The following is an 18,637-nucleotide window of genomic DNA, read 5'->3' on the forward strand; positions in this document are numbered from 1 at the left end:
TCCGCCTCCTCCTCCTCTGGCGAGTAAGGGCACTTCGCCTCCTCCTCCGGCGAGTGATCAGGGCACTCAGCCTCCTTCTCCGGCGCGTGGAGGCACTCCGCCTCCATCTCCGCCTGCGCCGGCGCGCCCGAGCAGCCAGCCTCCTCCTTCTCCGCCTCGTCAGCAAGGGCAGAAGAGATCCGCCGCCGCTCCGGCTGCTCCAGAGCGTCGTAGTCCTTCTCCTCCGCCTTGTAAGCAAGGAAAGAAGATAGCCACAGCCGCTCCGTCTGCTCTGCCGGCGTCTAGCAGTACAGCCAGAGGCGGGAGGCAATCCAGATTCGGTCCTTCTCTGAAGACTCCATAGAAGTTACCATACGAGAGGACCCCGGAGGAGAATGCGAAGATCGCGCGAGCCGAAGTGACGAACTTCTTTCAAGGGGTGAAAGCAAAGAAACATCCACCTCCGAAGGAGAAGGTAGATCCAGTGAAAGCGAAGCGCACTCTGGCTGCCCTGACAAAACCACCAAAGTCTCCGCCGAGAGGCAACTATGAGCGCATTATTGCAAAGACATTTGTCGAAGCGGAGCGGTCGGGAAGTATTGTCAGTGATCAAAGGATAAAAGAACGATGAGCTGGGAAAAAAATTGCCTAGCTCGGTGAACAAGCGAACTAATCGTGCCCCCCGCTCAAGGTGTCTAGCGACATCGTCGCTAATGATCCGAGGATGGTGCCCAGTTATAGCAATCTTGTAGATTAACTGCCCGACGATGTACATTATGATTTCTTGGAGGTGGAGGTACACAGATACGAGTACGGGAAGCCTCTCGTCAAAGATGAAAGATCTCTAACAACGATTATGCGAAGATTGCATGATTGGTACATGAAAACCTGCAGAGAGTCTGGGGAAGGAATACTTTGACGCTGAGAGTTAAAGAGGAGCATGACCTCGTTAGAATTGAACTGTTGAATGTTCCATTTGAGGAGTTCTTCCAGTTTTTCAATCAAAAGGCCCTCGATAAATCAACGGTCACTTGCTACTGTCTGTAAGTAGTACTACTTCTGTCATTAAGTCTCTCTATATAGGTCAGCTCTTTCATTGCATGTATTTATAATTATCCTCACTATATTATGCAGATTGAAGATCGCCGAATTGAAGAAAAGACAAGTCGGTGATATTGGGTTCATTAACACAAATCTCATAGATGCAACTGAGGTTAAATATCATGCCGAAAATACCGAGGCCAACTTGCTATGATCATTGGTAATAAATGAAAACAAAGATATAATACTCTTTCCTTACAACTTCAAGTGAGTGTTACTGTCTTGTGCATATTCGGTTTCCCTTATTAGTCCAGGTTATAGTAATGTAATTGATGAGTTATGCATGCGTGCGCAGGTTCCACTATATTCTCCTAGAGATTAAGCTTGAGCAGGGACTAGTAACCGTCTTAGACTCGAGACAAAAAGATCCCCAGGAGTATGCGGACATGACTCAAATGCTCGAGAAGTAAGTTAAATCGATCATTATCCACCATATCAGCAACTTTGTTCATTTTCTGATATCAAATAATTGTTTTCTTTGTCTGGCAGGGTTTGGAGAAAATTCACCAAAAAAGCTCCAGGACTGCCGAAAAAGCTGCAATTTAGACACCCGAAAGTAAGTACTATAGTAGCATGTTCCGCGCATCTCCTAGTGATTCAAGCGCTAGTTTCATCAATACCATTTAGCATTCTTGCTTATCAGTTTGATTGACCTCTATTTATTGTAGAGTGGTTGTGGCAGGAACAAGGGAATGATTTCTGTGGATACTACTTTTGCGAGTCCATCCGCCACACGACATGTGAGCGGGGCTACTCTGACGAACAATATGAAGTGCGTAAGCAATAATATTCACAATTTTATTTTATTACCATCATTTGTGTTGAGTTTCATTTATTCATATATATATGTATTGACCCCCTTCTTCAAATTAGATCTTTCGGATGCGGGATGAACTCCTACCACCAGATCGTATGCGAGCAATTCAAGAGGAATTGGCGGCATTCTTCCTTGACCATGTGATCGCTGAAGACGGAGAATACTATGTGGACCATGTGTTCATATATAATTAGGAGATTATATTGTAAGAGATAATTATTGTATATATGTAGCTGGTAGTGTCGGATAGATATACGAGAACTTGTTGTTCGACCAATCTCTCGGAGAAGGAGAGGTGGTCGATATCACTTCTCTCTGTATGCATATGTTCTTGACGATCTTCTGTTTCCTTCATTTGCTTACTAGCTAGCGTGTCTAGTCCTCTCTATACGTATATAGTACGTAGCGTCGACCAAGCACGGAGATAAGAGAGGACACTTCTCTCTATTAATTAGCTAGCTAACACAATATATGAAACACCTAAATTAACCCCCCAAAACCCCCAACCCCCGCCTCCCTTAAAAAAAACAAAAACTCCAGCCCCTGAAATGCTGACGCGTTGATGCCTATTGGTCCCAGTTGGTGCCACCAACCGGGACCAAAGGCCCTCCTGCCTGGGCTCGCCGCACCGGCCACGTGGAGACCCATCTGTCCCGGTTCGTGTAAGAACCGGGACTAAAGGCCTAGGGCATTAGTAATGACCCTTTAGTCCCGGTTCAACAACTGGGACAAAAGGCCCTTACCAACCGGGACAAATGACCCTTTTTCTACTAGTGTTACTAGTTTTGCAAAAAAAATGTTAGTAGTGGCGCACCGTGTCTGGGATGCGCTATTACTAGTTTGAACTAGTAATGGCGCACTGTACCCCGGTGCGCCATTACTAGTTTTGAAAAAAAAGTTAAAAAAAATTCTTAGTAGTGGCGCACGGAGCGTGTGGTGCGTCATTACTAGTTAAAACTAGTAATGGCGCACTGTGCCCTGATGCGTCATTAATAGTTTTGAAAAAATAAAAAAAAATTGCTAGTAATGGCGTATGGTGTGTCTGGTGCGCCATTAGTAATGAGGACACTAATGGCGCACCTATATCTGGTGCGCCACTGCTACCACATACGTGGTGCGCCATTAATGTCCATATTAGCTATAACCTTTTCCTAGTACTAGTGTAGGTACTTAACAAGAGATTATTTTTTCAACCCTTATCCTCTGTTACTCAATATATGCTCATACATTTATTTTTACAATTGCTTATCGATATAGACAAGTATACCCGCAGCAACACGCGAGGTATCATTTAGTTTGCGTAGTACATGCCTACGTGATAAAATATCAGCACGAGATTAACACTGTTAATACCATGTTCATGATTATTTCTGAATTTGATTAATCAGAAAATTAATAATTTACCTCAACATAGAAATAATCATGAACATGGTATTATAAGCCTGTGCTAACGTACACGTACGTACATGCCGAATGGCCGGACACGTACTCCCATCATCCATGGCGAGCGGCCGGGAGAGTTTTGGAAAAGTGAAGGGTAAGGGTTGTCGTTGTGCCAACGACTAGCGGGCCAGCGGGGAGTAGACGCGCGCCCGCTTCGTGTTCGCGCCGATACAAATGAGGCCCAAATTTGGGTCAGAAATGGGTCATCTGGTGGACGAAAAGCGAACGCGCGTCTGTTTGGGTCGGCGCCTTAGGCCGACTTTTCTGTCCGTGGCGACTCAAACGGACACGCGCGGACGAAATGGGTCAGTGCGTTGGAGTTGATGTTACATCCTTTTTTTTTCTATAGATACAATTTTTTTTGTCTTTTTTACTGACATTATCACGGGCACCCATTCCCCATGAAAATGAACACGGGTGTACAACGGGACCTAAGTTTCATACTCCAAAATTTCAGAATTTTTTGAATTTTTCTAATATATTTTTAATACTATATTCATATAGGGTTGTGTGGCACCCAAGAGCCACAAACCCCTCTTCCGTACTACCAAACCTATCAATCGTAGCCTGTTTTTTTTTTTTTTCGAAATAATCGTAGCCTGCTTAGGACAGGAAACATGTCTAGCACGACATGGCTTTGCTCTGATTAATTTCCAACGGTGGCATCTTCTTCTTTTCTTAAACAAATGAAAAAACAGAGGACACCATTTGGAGCATCGTCCAATGTACTTAGCTTCTGACCTCACATCACAGAGATCCACGTAAGGAAATAATCGCATTCATCCATCAAAAAATTTGGCTGGATCTCTGACCACGGAGATGCCGGTTGGTAGCACTGTCTTCCGTTTGTCCTTTGCGTACGTATTTTTGTTAATACAAATATATTTGCGGAATAATGTCAAACTGATGCATTTCAACGGCTTAATTTTCACGGCCGGACAGAATTGTTTTCGTCGAGGCGGCAGTGATTGCGACTTTTCTTGCGACTTATTTCCCCAACAATCAGTCAACCACTAGAAGAACTGGACCGTACTTCCCTCCGCTCCAAGTTTACCTAAATGTAATCCTCAGGAGAAACGATCAACTAGAGTTGTTTGTGTACATGGACGGCCAACAGAGTGAACCAACTAACCAGCACTCCTTTTTTGTTGACAGCTAATCATTACTCCCTCTATAAACTAATATAAAAGTGTTTAGATCACTAAAGTAGTGATCTAAACGCTATTACATTAGTTTTACGGAGGAAGTACTCGTCTAGCTTATATATACGCGAAGCGAGACGCGGAGCTAGTTGTGTACGTACTCTTGTGGCACGAGACAATGGCGGCGGAGCAGGGAGAGGCGGCGGTCATGACGGAGGCAGAGGCGAAGTCCTTCGTCGAGCAGCTAGTCGGCTTCACCGGCGACGACCACGAAAGGTTCCTGCTCAAGATCAAGAACCGCTTCGACCGGTACGTGCATGCATGCGAACTGGACACGCATAATCATCGATCGTACATGTGTTAATTTGTGTCCATCAACTTGTTTGCAGCGTCGGAATGGAGCTTCCGACGATCGAGGTGCGTGCGGTGGGGCTGGCGGTGGAGGCGGAGGCCTACGCCGCCGGCGGCCGCGCGACGCCGACCATCCTCAACGCCGCCACCAACGCTCTTATGGTATTTATATATATCCATTTGATAACCAGAAGCAGGAATATTAGTTTACAGAGGGTGTAGTTAATAATCAATTCCGTTCCCAACCGTGGTGTGTTAGGACGTGGCGAACACGTTGCGTATGGTACCAAACACCTGGAAGACGAAGCATGCGCTGCTCCATGAAACCAATGCCATCATCAGGCCACGCAGGTACTGCATATCATGGGTAGCTAGCTTCGGTTTTTCATGTTTGTTCCATGCATGGGCTAATTTTTCTCTTCTCCATTTTGATTTTGTTTGTTTCAAGGATGACTTTGCTGTTGGGGTCTCCTGGGTCCGGGAAGACCACGTTGCTCAAGGCTTTGGCCGGACGGATGCTAGACTCAGGACTCAAGGTCTCTTCTTCTTTCTTAAGTTGGTGCTCATTTTTCTATCATATCTTTTTTCCTCGCCTATCCATAACTTGTCTTGTACAGTATAACTTTACTATTTGCTAGCGTGTTTTCTATGTGTGTGTGTTGTGTTGGTTGTGTGCATCCTAATTATATAAGGACCGAGCGTCAGCTTATTATGTTTGTATCATCTTGATGCTCCATTTTAAGTCAATAAAATATATTATTTGTTGAAAAAGTCGGTGCTCATTTTCTAATCACACAAAACTTGTTTGTAAGTAATTTATGTTAATAATTAAATAAAGCGATGCAGGTGTCAGGGAGGGTGACCTACAACGGACACGGCATGGAGGAATTTGTCGCCGAGAAGGCAGCAGCATACGTTAGCCAGGAGGATCTCCACACCGGGGAGATGACCGTTAGGGAGACGCTCGCCTTCTCCGCCGAGTGTCAAGGCACCGGTGACCGTCAGGGTAACTGAAAAATAAAGAATAACCAACCATGGACCAGCGGTTGTTTTAACAGTCACCACTTTACAAAAATTCAGATGAAAAAAAAATAGCACTCCGTCCCGACAGGTGCATAGGATGTGCACGTGCTTCTAGGTCAACAATTTGATCTGACTAGCCAAATATGTACAACTTCCTCCATCCCCAATTACCTGTCCCAGTAATTTCAGACCAAGAGAGTATATGTGAACAAAAATTATATATTTAGAAACTTCATCCATATATGAATCCGATGATACACTTTTGTTGGTATATATAAGATATATTTAATTAGCCAAATCGACGATTTAGAAACAAGTGTACGCTCTATGCACATGTTCAGAAGGAGTGTGTACTATATGCAAGGTAAATTTTGTGTGTTCTTAGCTTTTTCTATCGTGTCTTAAACGTGCGTGCTCTATTCAGATTTGTTAGCCGAGCTGGCGAGAAGGGAGGGGGAAGCGGGCCTGACACCGGAGCATGACATCGACGTGTTCATGAAGGTGAAAAACTAAAGTCAATGTATTTTTTGTCGATGCAATTCTTTTTAAAATTGAAACAATCTTTTTAGGAGGAGCGCTTCAATACATGCCTCCTAAAAATAACTTAAAGGGTATTTTCGTACTCAAATTAGTTGTCTTAAATTTGCCTAGCTATAAATGTATCTAACACTGAAACATGTCTAAACACGTCCGTACCTAGACAAATCTAAGAGTAGCAGAACCGAAGGAGTAGATGGTAATTAGATCCAAATCCATAGGAACACCCGTTTTTCGTATCTCCATCTATCTTCCTCTTCCTTGGTCGATCTCGTGCGCAAGTATTGTCTAAGGAATCAATGACCTTGTCAAAGCTTTCTGATCCTGATTGAGGTGTCCGCTCCCGCCCGCCCACCCACCGGCCACGCCCTTAGATCAAAGACGTAGCCGAAGAGAACTAAACTGGATTTAGGGGATGCAGTTAAAGATATCCATTGCAGTTTGAACAATGAATCCATCTATAACTGAATTAGATCCAACACGTGCGAACACTGACGGCCAGAGACAGATCGATATGGAGATCAATTTGACGAGTTAATTTCTCAACAACACGAGTTAGTTAAATAGACAATACTACCTTTATGGTTGAAGAGGTATGTTTTAATCTCAACCATGCATCTGCATCCAAAGTTCTAAACTTTGCCCGAGGGTGCACCAAAGCAAGCTTTAGGATGTGTTGGCCCACATGCATGTTTTGATTTCACCTTCTCTCGCTTAGTCACATAAACAACAGTGTAGTATTTTGCTCCAACAATTTGATCTAACAATATATCATTTATATCAAGTTGTAAAGCAACCCTAATTTCTTCCTTAGAGTCACATGCTCACATCAACATAGTTTCTGACTCATTGAGTACTATCTTACAAAACTTCCACTGTTTCAATGTTTCTTGATGCATAGTTTCATTCTTGTAGGAATCTGCAATCGGAGGCAAGAGCAACATAGTTACAAACTATATAATGCAGGTTTGATTTATGGGATTTTGGTTCTCTATGGCTCTTCAACTTTTATGAGTACACTTTCAGTTCACATATTAGTATTAGAGTTACTTCATTCGATAGCACTTTACTTTCACTTCAGATCTTAGGACTTCATACCTGTTCGGATACATTGGTTGGAAATGACATGGCAAGAGGTATATCCGGCGGACAAAGGAAACGTGTCACGATAGGTATGTTGTACAAGAAGCTCCCATGTTACATATTGAAATTTCCGTAACAAAGAATGTTAATTTTTTGAACTACTTGTATGACTTTGGCTTTTAAATTAGAGGATTTTTATCCAGTTCCTCAAAAGAAGGTCATCTACAAGAGAATTGACATGCCAAATTGGTAGTTGTGATATTTCGTAGTAATGGATCAAAACACTTATGCTTGCTTGACATATCTGATTGGTTGCAGGAGAAATGCTCATTGGTCCGGCAAGATCCCTATTCATGGATGAGATCTCGAATGGGCTTGACAGCTCAACTGCATTTCAGATAGTGAATTTCCTAGGGCAATTGGTCCACATACTTGGGGGAACGGCTGTCATCTCTTTACTTCAACCATCACCTGAAACATATGATCTTTTTGATGATGTCATGCTCCTATCAGAGGGGCATGTTGTCTATCAAGGGCCCAAAGAGAACGTGATTGAGTTTTTTGAGTCCCTAGGCTTCAGATGTCCCCAGAGAAAAGCTATTGCCGACTTCTTGTTAGAAGTACACACGTCTTAGCTTCGCAAATGTCAAAAAAAATATATTAAATCATAGCATATTGCTCACATTATTTATTTATTTGATTGAAAGGTGACTTCAATTAAAGATCAAAAGCATTACTGGACAAGGGATGGTGAAACTTATCAGTACATCACTGTGGAGAAATTTGCAGAAGCTTTTCATGCATTTCATGTTGGTCAGATAATTCTAAAGGCCCTTGAGATCCCATTTGAGAAGAACCAGAGTCTATCGCCAGCTCTAACCAATTCAAAATATGGTGTGAGCAAACGACGGTTGGTCAATGCCATATCTGCTAGAGAAATCCTACTTATGAGAAGGAACTCGTCCCTATACATGGTTAATTTTGCACATGTGAGTTCATACCCCCTCCCCCCACTTCACCCAATATAAATCATTCTTTCACTTTTCACATTCATTTGTTCAAGACTTTGCCCATGGTTTTTGACAAGAATATATTAGTTCTCACATGCCTTTTAAATATGTTTATAGTAATACATTACGCTTTTCACCAACCAATTTGCTCCTAGTCACACCAAAAATACGGACATGGCTTTCTATGGTTCTAACATGACACAATTCAACTAAGTTGAACATCACACTAGTTATTTAACATGATTGACACATGAATAGACCAAGCTAGCCATGAACATAACATAAACATGCCATATGAGTTCTAATCTAGTAGTCCTAGCATGTCAAGATGTACTTTAAAAGGCCATTCAACTCGTCTGGTATTATGTGAGATGGAAATTTAACCCCAGGTACTGAATACATGAGGTCAAATTAGGCGATGGAAGAGAGTCACCGGACAGATGCTACATGGGCTTACATGTACTGATAAAAGGTGTACTCCAATTGTTCCAAAATAATTGAAGCTCTAGATTTCTCCTAAGTCAAATTTCATTAAGTTTTACCAAGTCTATATAAAGATACTTTAACATCTACAACACCAAATTTGCTTCATTAGATTCATTATTAAATATATTTTTCATGTTATATAATTGATATTGTATAGCTTAGCAAAAATAAGGCTTGGTTAAACTTTAAAAAGTTAGGACAATCCTAGATTTTCAAATAGTATGGAATGGAGGGAGTAGTATCTAGTATAAAATATCTCGACAATGTGAAGTTCTACAAAATTCAAGGAATACTACAAGTTATTAATAGTGTCTCAAAGATATGGGATCATGCCTGATCTTTTCTCTAGAATCAATACTTGTTGTAGAATAATAGCGCACAGTTTTCATAGTTAAAATGTATGCAAACAGCTACCGATTATAATGAATACTCTTGTGACAGATGGCTATGATAGCATTCATCGCGTTAACAATCTTCTGGAAAAGCAACATGCATCATGATTCATTGACTGATGGAGGGTTATATCTTGGGGTGTTGTTTTTCCTTGTGGGTGAAACCATGTTCAGCAATTTAGGTGACCTTGGCGGAACTATCATGAAACTGCCACTTTTCTTTAAGGAAAGGGATGTTTTCTATCCGGCATGGGCGTACACTTTGCCTCAATGGATTCTTAAGATTCCCATCACCCTTGTTGAAATCACAATATTGGTTTCCATGACATATTATGCAGTTGGGTTTGACCCAAATATTGGGAGGTGAGCATCACAAATGAATGGAAAAAAAATTCTATTATGTGCAGTTTTTCATGGTCCAAGTAAACTCATCTTGATCTATCAATCTAGTTTGCTTCACTTTGCTTGATTTCTACTCAGTTTATTGCATAATCTACTCAGTTGTTTTTTCCATTTTTGCGTACTTCTCATATGCAAAATTTTAGTATTTTAAATTTTAGAAACATTGCAAACTAGCTAAAAAAAGTGTTGCACTCAGTAGATTAAGTATTTTTGGCAATAGAATATATAATTATAAATTGTAGTATTGCTTGTGTATTCTTGTTTGAACATTGATGCACTTTGGCTATGTATGTTGTTGGGATTTCAAGACTCGGAAACCCCATTTTTATTCAAGGAAGAAAAATAAAATGGAAGCAACTATGAAGAAAGTGAATACAACAAGTTGATTAAACAAAAATAAAAAGTGTTATTGTTTATTATTATGGTGGTTCATGAGTTTATTTGTAGAGGTGATTTACGCTTTCATTACATGTTAAGTCTGTCAGGTGCACACTCTAGATGTATTTGTTGCATTTCCCATTCAATGAAATTATTTGTTTTATGTTAACCCACAATAAATAATAAATGGGCAAACAAAAATGACTTGCACATTTCAGGTTCTTCAAGCAATATTTTTTGCTTCTAGCACTAAGTCAGATGTCATCTTCCTTGTTCCGGTTGATTGCCGGAGTAACGAGAAACATGTTTGCAGCAAACATCTTTGGAACATTTACAATGCTTTTGCTTTTGCTCTTAGGTGGATTTTTACTTTCTAGCGGTAAGTTCGCCACTAGTAGTCATTCCATAATTTGTGTTTTTCTTAAATTTGTGGTTCTTATTTGCCCCCTTTCCCGTTCAGAAAACTTCAACAAGTTTTGGATGCTTGGCTACTGGATCTCACCATTGATGTATGCACAAACTGCAATTTCGACAAATGAATTTACATCTCACCGCTGGAGTAAAGTACACCTCAAGACCAGAACTTTGAAACTTATAGAAAAAAATATGGCTGACAGTCTAACAAACTTAACATTTGGCTTTTCAGGCACTTCCTGGGTCAACAGATCCATTAGGGACAAGTGTCTTGAAATCTCGAGGGATATTTGTGGAGGCAAAATGGTACTGGATTGGCTTAGGTGTACTGATTGGATACACACTTATATTTAATGGCCTCTACACCGCAGCTTTTACATACTTCAAAAGTACGTTTAATTGCATGACTATTGCATCGACTTGTTTCCAGATACACAAATTCTAAAGGAAGATGGTTTGTTCTTGTTTGTAGCACATGGTAGAGGCTTTTCATCATTGACAAACAAGGCACTAGAGAAAAAATTTGCAAAACTGAGTAGGGATGCTCCCTCAAAAAGATCTCACCAGAAAAGAGTAATGAATGAATTGGAGAGTCCTAGAAACAACGGAAGGGTATCGCTTCCATTTGTGCCACTTTCACTTACCTTTGACAACATAAGGTATTCAGTAGACATACCAAAGGTAAAACAACATGTCTCCTATTATCTCAAGATTATTTTAAGAACTAGCATGCGAAACATACTTCCCCCATTCTTATTTACTTCGGCGTTCATTTTTCAGGAAAATAAAGCACGGGGTGAGACAAAAGATCGTTTGGAAATACTAAAGGGTGTGAGTGGTTGCTTTAGACCAGGTGTGCTGACTGCATTAATGGGCATTAGTGGTGCCGGAAAAACAACGTTGATGGATGTGTTAGCAGGAAGGATAACCGGAGGCTACAGAGAGGGGACTATAACTATCTCGGGCTACCAAAAGAAGCAAGAAACCTTTTGTCGTATATTTGGATACTGTGAGCAGTCAGATATCCAGTCTCCACACTTGACTGTTCTTGAGTCACTTCTATTCTCCGCGTGGCTTCGATTACCATCAGAAATTGACTCATTAACAAGAAGGGTCAGTTTGATGAAAAAAATAACAACAAAGATTATTTATTTGCTTTCGAGTTTTTATTTAATATTTTTGTTAATTTCTTTGTCAACTTCTGGATGCAGATATTTGTTGAGGACATGCTGGAGCTCTTGGATCTCACATCATTGGGAGGTGCACAAGTTGGACATCCTGGAGGATATGGTCTCTCAAGTGAGCAACGGAAGAGGCTGACCATTGCAGTAGAGCTTGTAGCTAATCCTTCTATTATTTTCATGGATGAGCCAACATCAGGGCTTGATGCTAGGGCTGCAGCAATTGTAATGAGGACTGTCAGGAACCTAGTGGACACTGGTAAAACTGTTGCCTGCACCATTCACCAGCCAAGCATAGACATATTTGAAACTTTCGACGAGGTAATGAAGTTATTGCTTCTAGTTGCAACCTGTAGTGTCTTGAATTGTAAGTTTGTTTCATTATTCTTGATGAATTGTAGCTTTTTCTACTGAATCAAGGAGGGGAGGAGATCTATGTTGGTCCACTAGGCGAGAAATCTTTGAATATGATCACATACTTTGAGGTTAGTCAAATAGAAGCATGAAAATTACCTTTTTACTACTCTATAGATTCATGGAACTTGCCAGGAGTGAAATTATTGTTGCATTTGGTTTATTCAGGGAATAGGCATCAATAGGATACAAGAGGGGTATAACCCCGCAACTTGGATGTTGGAGGTGACCTCAACAGTACAAGAGCAAATGTTGGGGATTAATCTTTCTGTAATATTCAAACAATCAGAGCTATATCAGTAAGTGCAATGCATCTTAATAATCCGTTAATTTTAGGAACTAAGAAAGTCCCAGTTACAGAATGTAACTTATTACTATCTTTGGAGTAGAATTATAATCTAGAAACATTTACCTACCCAAGCTATCCAAGGTACCAAAACACATTGGATCTCTTAAATCTAGTAGCTATAGAAGAATGATCTACCGCCTTATGCCAACTTGTCCTAAGAATTGTTTAGTGAATAGAATCTTATGGCCAGTCAATGCAGAATTATGTTGTGAACTAGCTTGACTGTGTTGCCTAGAATTCATGTATGTAAGACCCAAAGGAGGTAATTCTTTCTACATAAGGTGTCTGAAGATTTCGCTTGTGTGAGGATCGATACCAACTACTTTGTTCTAGGGTCTTGGGGCATATGCTGCTAGTTGGCCTGCTACCAGTTATTACTGAAATTGTTGGTTGCTTTCAAGTTTTGTTTTCTCATCCAAATAGTTTGTATGGTAACTTCCTAATAGTTTGGGGTTGAAGCATGTACATATTCTAGTATACAGATGTCCTATTATTAGTGGTAGTTTCATGTGACTATAAATTTGAGGTGTAATCAAAATGATTTAATTTTCAACAAAATATTTTTTCTAAAGGCATCTAATGTGTATGGAATTCGAATTTGGTTGGGTGCACAAGTTCTTATTCAAGAAAACACAAGATCATAGATATAACAAGTTAGACTCAGTTTGGTGTGCATATTATGGTAGCTTCAGTTCACAGTTTTATTTTATGATTTAGATACATGAACTACTTTGAAGCGTCTTTTAGCTACATTCTAGAATCATAATGGAAAATGTCTACTACTTATTTTTGTGAGAAAGAAAATTCTTTTTACAATATGGGAATATTGTAGTCATTAATTAGCTTTGCCATGTCTTATGTAACTGGAAATTATAGAGAAAAACAACGACCAATCAATAGTTAATTATTGTTTGTGGGTTTGTTAGTTGTTGTTTGGCTTAAGATGGATCATGAACCTAAGTGTTTTTTACACCTTTAGTTCATATATCTGCTTAGTTTAGTTTTGCATCATATTCATATATTTTTTCTAGGTCTAGTAACTCATAACGTCATATCGTATGGTTTGACTCCATTGCCCTTTGTCACTACACATGTTTCCTCTACTTGAGCGATATTTCTAGAAATCAAATTAATTTTATTGTGCTCTATTTTTTCGGGATGCACATGACATGTTCCAACACTACTATTTATAATTTCAGGAAGAACAAGGCCTTGATAAAGGAACTAAGTATGCCTCCTCCTAGCTCAACCGATCTCCATTTTTCTAATAAGTATTCACAATCTTTAGTGAAGCAATGCTTAATATGCTTATGGAAGCAAAACTTATCATATTGGAGGAATATTCATTACACCGGGAGTAGATATTGTATCACCATAATCATAGCATTGCTTTTTGGCACGGTATTCTGGGACCTTGGAATGAAAAGGTGGGTTTTTCAATTATCACCTGATTGTTATTTATTCTTGTATTGTGGTCTCCACATTGTAAAATGTTTCTCTACACCTTACAGAGCGAGACGACAAGATTTGTTCAATTCCATGGGGTCCATGTACGCTGCCATTCTAATGATCGGTATTTCGAATGCATCGGGTGTCCAACCGGTGATTGCAATGGAAAGAATAGTGTTCTACAAGGAAAGAGCATCTCGAATGTACTCATCCCTACCGTATACATTTGCACAGGTGACTAATTCACCTCACTCGTGCATACTGCGTGGTACTTATATTTTATATCTCGAATGACTTGATGAAATTGTCATTATGATCGCAGGTTGTAATTGAGCTCCCATACATATTCGTTCAAACTCTTATTTATGGAGTTTTGGTATATGCAATGATAGGATTTGAGTGGACTGCAACCAAATTCTTTTGGTACTTGTTCTTCATGTACTTCACATTCTTGTACTTCACATTCTTTGGGATGATGGCTGCGGGACTTTCACCCAGTGGTGGTATTGCAGCAATTATATCATCTGCATCCTATGGCCTATGGAACTTGTTCTCTGGGTTTCTCATCCCAGTTTATGTGAGTTTCTCCACCCACACAACATAGTTATGCTCAATTGGTTCTAGTCCTCCAGCTAACTATATGAATATATCTTGATTCACAATACATTTTTGGTTTGATGCAGAGAATTCCTATCTGGTGGAGTTGGTATTACTGGATATGCCCGGTTGCATGGACATTGTATGGTCTAGTCGCTTCACAATTTGGGGATGTCGAGGAGAAACTTGAGACTGGTGAGACTGTAGCAGAGTTCCTGAGGAGCTACTATGGTTTCATGCATGAATTCTTGGGAGTGATTGCCACAGTGACTATGGGATGCACTGTGGCTTTCGCCCTCTTGTTTGGCTTTTCTATCAAGTATATCAACTTCCAAAGGAGATGAGGCTTTAACAAGACTAGTAGTGGCAAGAAGAAATTGTAGTCTCCTTGCGAAATATGGCCAAGAAGTATATTTAGTGTTAGATATATCCGTCACACCCCACATATAGACAAGGAGGTGTTGACAGGGAGGCACCATGGTTGGAATGTGTGACCATGTGTGGCATGCGTGAGTTATTGGCTAGGCCTATGTGTAAGTGTTGTTAAAACTCTCTGTAGTCATCCAGTCAAATTTTCAAAAAAAAGGAAATGGGTAAACTCTCGAGAGACTCGTCTCTTTGGCCATATGTCTTGTGTTTTGTGATTTGTTTATGTCTTCTTTTCGTCCATGATATCTTCTCAAGACATCACAAATTGGTATCTAGAGGTAAATTTGACTTGCTATGCGCTCACACTCCTGAGACCATCCCAATTGGTAGGAGGTCGCTCCGCCTTGATCTACTATAAGTCCAAAATTGGCATTCGGGGGATTAAGGGGAAGTTGTGTTGGCTCCAAAATTAAGCAATCCAAGTGCCCAAACTTGCTTTTTTTACTTGAATGGAGGCAATGCAATGTTTTTGTATGAATGACTCGATAAGGCACTCAACGAGAAATTATTGGTGTTTCTAGAGGAGGCACAGAAGGTGGTGATACGTCTCCAACGTATCTATAATTTTTTATTGTTCCATGCTATATTATATTCTGTTTTGGACATTATTGCGCTTTATTATACACTTTTATATTATTTTTTGGGACTAACCTATTAACCGGAGGCCCAACCCAGAATTGTTGTTTTTTTGCCTATTTCAGAGTTTCGCAGAAAAAGAATATCAAATGGAGTCCAAACAGAATGAAACCTTCGGGAACGTGATTTTCGGAACGAACGTGATCCAGAGGACTTGGACCCTACGTCAAGACATCAACCAGGAGGGCACGAGGTAGGGGGGCGCGCCTACCCCCCCCCCCCCCCCCCCCCCCCCCCCCCCCCCCCCCCCCCCCCCCCCCCCCCCCCCCCCCCCCCCCCCCCCCCCCCCCGTACCCCCAAACTACCAGATACAGAGCCAAAAACCTAATTCCACCGCCGCAACCTTCTGTACCCGTGAGATCCCGTCTTGGGGACTGTTTCGGAGCTCCGACGAAGGGGGCATCGATCATGGAGGGCTTCTACGTCAACACCATAGCCTCTCCGATAATGTGTGAGTAGTTTACCTCAGACCTTCGGGTCCATAGTTATTAGCTAGATGGCTTCTTCTATCTTTTTGGATCTCAATACAATGTTCTCCCCTCTCTTGTGGAGATGAATTCGATGTAATCTTCTTTTGCGGTGTGTTTGTTGAGACCGATGAATTGTGGATTTATGATCAAGTTTATCTATGAACAATATTTGAATCTCCTCTGAATTCTTTTATGTATGATTGGTTATCTTTGCAAGTCTCTTCGAATTATCAGTTTGGTTTGGCCTACTAGATTGATCTTTCTTGCAATGGGAGAAGTTCTTAGCTTTGGGTTCAATCTTGCGGTGTCCTTTCCCAGTGACAGTAGGGGCAGCAAGGCACGTATTATATTGTTGCCATCGAGGATAACAAGATGGGGTTTATATCATATTGCATGAGTTTATCCCTCTACATCATGTCATCTTACTTAAGGCGTTACTCTGTTCTTATGAACTTAATACTCTAGATGCATGCTGGACAGCGGTCTATGCGTGGAGTAATAGTAGTAGATGCAGGCAGGAGTCGGTCTACTTGTCTCGGACGTGATGCCTATATACATGATCATACCTAGATATTCTCATAACTATGCTCTATTCTATCAATTGCTCAACAGTAATTTGTTCACCCATCATAATACTTATGCTCTCGAGAGAAGCCACTAGTGAAACCTATGGCCCCCGGGTCTATTTTCCATCATATTAATCTTCCAACACTTAGTTATTTTTATTACCTTTTATTTTACTTTGCATCTTTCTCATAAAAATACCAAAAATATTATCTTATCATATCTATGATATCTCACTCTCGTAAGTGACCGTGTAGGGATTGACAACCCCTTATCGCGTTGGTTGCGAGGATTTATTTGTTTGTGTAGGTGCGAGGGACTTGTGCGTGGCCTCCTACTGGATTGATACCTTGGTTCTCAAAAACTGAGGGAAATACTTACGCTGCTTTACTGCATCACCCTTTCCTCTTTAAGGGAAAACCAACGCAGTGCTCAAGAGGTAGCAGGTGGCCGTTGGTCCCCCGACGCGTGTTAGTTGCGGGGTCAGGTCGTTGACTTAGCTAAGAACCTAGATGCAGTCAAGGCACATCTACTATATGGAACGATCACAACCACACCTAGCCTCGGCTATTCCATAACTACAAGAAGCATTCCTACATAGAAAATACACGTTTATTTACCACATTTTAGGTCGAAGCTTTGCCTCAAAACATGGAGCATGTATGATTGGCATGGCCTTTTAGCTTCAGCTACTCATGTCTTTATTGAAGCGAAAATGGTTATTTGTAGGCATCATTTGTTGATCCTCCAATGCAATCCTTTCAAATTCACTGCCTTTCTTCTTTTATGAATCTCTCCCAATTAACAATTGAGGCCTCCTTTGATTCAAAGGAAAATTATTGGATTTTTGGAGGACTTGAATCCATAGGAAATGCTCCTGTGCACATTGTTTGACCTATAAGCCACATTATAGGATTGGAATCTTTAGTATTCTTTTCCTATGAATTGCATAGCATTATGATTTGAAGGAAAATTTATATTCACTCTAGCCTCTTGTCATAATTTCTTTGATGTTGCTATGATGTTTTTTTGGCGAAAAAACTTAGATCTTATAAAGATTCACCAAAAGTACAAAGCACCTTATATATAATAAAAATTGCATCGAGGTCCTTGGACCACCAAACGACCATTGATGTCGCTGGAATGAGCCACCGACATGCCGCTGTTGTGTCCCCCATATCAGAGCTGGCTTGACCTTGTCGATGATAGTCGAGAAGTCTTTGTGCACGTGCCTGTAAGGACTAGTAGCCTGGAGCTGCAGTCGTCACTATTTGACCCCTTGAATTGACTTGAAGAACTTGACATCCAATCCACCCAAGGAGCTAGCAAGAATCTACGCCGAAACTTCGTCCAATCCATCCCGACGAACGAACTTGAGGAGGAACAAAGCATGGAAAAAAACTCAAGAAGCGCCACCATCCTTCTGAGCATCTTCCTACAGGGACCAATATCCTAACCTATATTCTAGCCAAAGACGAGGCACCAGGATTCCCCTCTCTGCCATCGGCCTCTAGAGCAGCAAGTAGAGTGGAGTCGAATCCACACACTCGACGACAGATATAGAGGCGAGGGAGGTTTTACCCTAATCACCTTCCAAGAGGGAAAGAAAGACTGATCACGTTCCAAGTTTTTCTATGATATTCGCAGTCAAACATATATATTCCTGTTCCAATCTCAATTATTCTCCACTTGTCAAGCATCATGTGGTAAGGAAAGATCCAGGCATATTGCATCATGTTTTCCTACTACTATTTCTGTTATTTTAAAGTTATATTTCACCTTTTGATGCAATTCTATGCCTTTTTCTTTTAATTTGCAACTTCTATCACAACAGGAGATTGCTGACAACTGGAATTCTTGACCTGAAAAAGAGCTATAGCAGAGATAGGTATTCTTCGGAGCTCCAAATGACCTGAAAATTTACGAAGATTTATTTTAGAATATATAAAAATACCGAAAGCAAAATCTACCGAAAGGACACACCAGGGAG

General features: G+C 40.7%; 1 protein-coding gene across 1 annotated transcript; it reads left to right on the top strand.

Moving 5' to 3' along the window:
* The first annotated feature begins 4,660 nt into the window (after positions 1 to 4,660).
* LOC125515917 (ABC transporter G family member 37-like) lies at positions 4,661 to 14,993 on the top strand. Its single transcript, XM_048681403.1, has 22 exons — positions 4,661 to 4,791; positions 4,872 to 4,920; positions 5,282 to 5,369; positions 5,666 to 5,839; positions 6,281 to 6,357; positions 7,309 to 7,359; positions 7,475 to 7,565; positions 7,795 to 8,096; positions 8,184 to 8,465; positions 9,414 to 9,727; positions 10,363 to 10,523; positions 10,605 to 10,708; positions 10,791 to 10,947; positions 10,989 to 11,239; positions 11,339 to 11,671; positions 11,770 to 12,060; positions 12,141 to 12,224; positions 12,322 to 12,452; positions 13,702 to 13,929; positions 14,014 to 14,185; positions 14,274 to 14,528; positions 14,635 to 14,993. The coding sequence occupies exons 1-22, from the start codon at positions 4,661 to 4,663 to the stop codon at positions 14,890 to 14,892; spliced, it is 3,984 nt and encodes a 1,327-aa protein (XP_048537360.1). The 3' UTR covers positions 14,893 to 14,993.
* Positions 14,994 to 18,637: the final 3,644 nt, after the last annotated feature.

This window comes from Triticum urartu, chromosome 6, assembly GCF_003073215.2.
Source record: "Triticum urartu cultivar G1812 chromosome 6, Tu2.1, whole genome shotgun sequence".
Taxonomy (NCBI): Eukaryota; Viridiplantae; Streptophyta; class Magnoliopsida; order Poales; family Poaceae; genus Triticum; species Triticum urartu.